The sequence below is a fragment of the Gracilinanus agilis genome, unplaced genomic scaffold, assembly GCF_016433145.1.
Source record: "Gracilinanus agilis isolate LMUSP501 unplaced genomic scaffold, AgileGrace unplaced_scaffold43089, whole genome shotgun sequence".
In the NCBI taxonomy this organism is placed as follows: domain Eukaryota; kingdom Metazoa; phylum Chordata; class Mammalia; order Didelphimorphia; family Didelphidae; genus Gracilinanus; species Gracilinanus agilis.
This window is the reverse complement of record NW_025377010.1, coordinates 1-1770: the sequence shown is the minus strand read 5'-3', so window position 1 is coordinate 1770 and position 1770 is coordinate 1. Positions and strand designations below refer to the sequence as shown.

At 73.3% G+C, this 1770-nt stretch overlaps 1 protein-coding gene across 1 annotated transcript; it reads left to right on the top strand.

The window, feature by feature from the left end:
* Nucleotides 1–27: 27 nt before the first annotated feature.
* On the top strand, nt 28–558 carry LOC123255313 (40S ribosomal protein S5; the record flags this gene model as incomplete). The annotated part of the gene is made up of 3 exons (XM_044684133.1): nt 28–153; nt 245–343; nt 429–558. Coding segments are annotated over 3 exons (294 nt in total), but the record flags the coding sequence as incomplete, so codon positions are not given.
* Nucleotides 559–1770: the final 1212 nt, after the last annotated feature.

The window sequence follows — 1770 nt, the reverse complement described above, 5'->3', positions numbered from 1 at the left end:
CCTCCCCTCCCCTCCCCCTCGTAGAACCCTCTGCAGGTTCTCGTCAACGCCATCATCAACAGCGGCCCCCGCGAGGACTCCACCAGGATCGGGCGGGCGGGCACCGTGAGGCGGCAGGCCGTGGACGTGTCTCCCCTTCGGAGGGTCAACCAGGTAGGAGCTGCGGGGGCTGGCGGGGCCGGGGCCGGGGCCGGGGCCGCAGCGCCGGGGGCGGGCACTCACGGGCTCCCTCCTCTGCCCCCAGGCCATCTGGCTCCTGTGCACGGGGGCCCGCGAGGCCGCCTTCCGCAACATCAAGACCATCGCCGAGTGCCTGGCCGACGAGCTCATCAATGCTGCCAAGGTGGGGCGCGGGGCCTGCTGGGGGTGGGGGGGCGCCCCAGGGCAGCAGCCCCTCCTCACGGCCCGGCCATCCTCTTCCTCCGCAGGGCTCCTCCAACTCCTACGCCATCAAGAAGAAGGACGAGCTGGAGCGTGTGGCCAAGTCAAACCGCTAATCCTGGCAGTGCCAGCTACAATAAATGCCCCCTGCCCGCCCCCTGGGCGCAGGGCCCTCAACCGCCTGTGTCTTTGTGTGTGTTTGCTCGCCGAAGGGGTGGGGGCAGGGCCGTCAGCGTCCCGGGGATGCCATCGCCGTGGGGGGGGCGCCCGCTGCCGGCATTCCCTGCATTCTGGCCCTTCTCAGCCCGGACAGCTGCCGGACCCCAGGGAGGCCACCCAAAGGGCCGCCGAGCACAGCACCGCCTTCCCGGGGGAGCCCCCACCCCCGCAGCTGACCTGCCTGCGACAAGGCCGGGCGCCAGGCATTCCTGGGCACCCCCGCCATCCGGCCCGTGGGTGGAGCGTCCCCCACAGGTGCCAGGCTAAGGGAGGGCCCGCCTGCCCCCACCCCGCTTTTCGAGCCCGGGAGGCGGCCCAACCGGTCGGCCTGGGAGCACGGGGAAGTGGAGCTGGGGTGAGGAGTGGACCCGCCCCCGCCCCCTTGACGATTCTGGAGAGACGGGAAAGCCGGGCCTGGGCAGAGGCAGCCCAGGAAGGAGACGAGACTGGCAGCCCCATCAGAGGGACCCGACGCTGCCAGCTGCTCCCCATCTGGCGTCCGCGGCGCCCCGGACCGCCCCTTCTGTCCAAGTAGGTGTGCTGCCGGCCGGGGTGCCCCTTGGCGCGCCTCTGCCCCCCCCTCCCCTCCCCTCCATCCTGCCATTCAGCCTCCCGGGGGTGCTTCCAGGAGCCCGGCCCCTCCCACTTCTGATAGCTCTCCAGCTGGGCCCTTGCGGTGGGCTGCTTCCTCCCACCAGCGCGCCGGCTAGCTAGCCACGGCGGGGGAGGGGAGGCAGGGACTCCACTTGGCCCTTCCCAGGTCTCCCGGCTGGCCCTCCGAGGACTCCCCCCCCCTCCCCCGCCCTGACGGCGTGTCTCCTCGCGCAGGGCCCCGATGCCGTGCCCTCTCGCCTGCCTCCGGTGGCCCCGGGGCCCAGCCCGCTCCTGGTCCGTCCCCAGCTCCCCAGCCGCCACAGCCGTCGGGTCGGGTGCGCGCTCCCCGGCCGCGGAGGACGAGGACGACGACGAGGACGGCGGGGGGCGGGGCCTGGAGGCGGAGTCTCCCATCCTGGCCCCGCCCTCCCCCACGGACTGCCTCATCTGCGTGTCCCCCTTCGACGGCGTGTTCAAGCTGCCCAAGCGGCTGGCCTGCGGCCACGTGTTCTGCCTCGAGTGCCTGGCGCGGCTGTCGCTGGCCACGGTGGGCGGCGGCGAGGGCGTGGCCTGCCC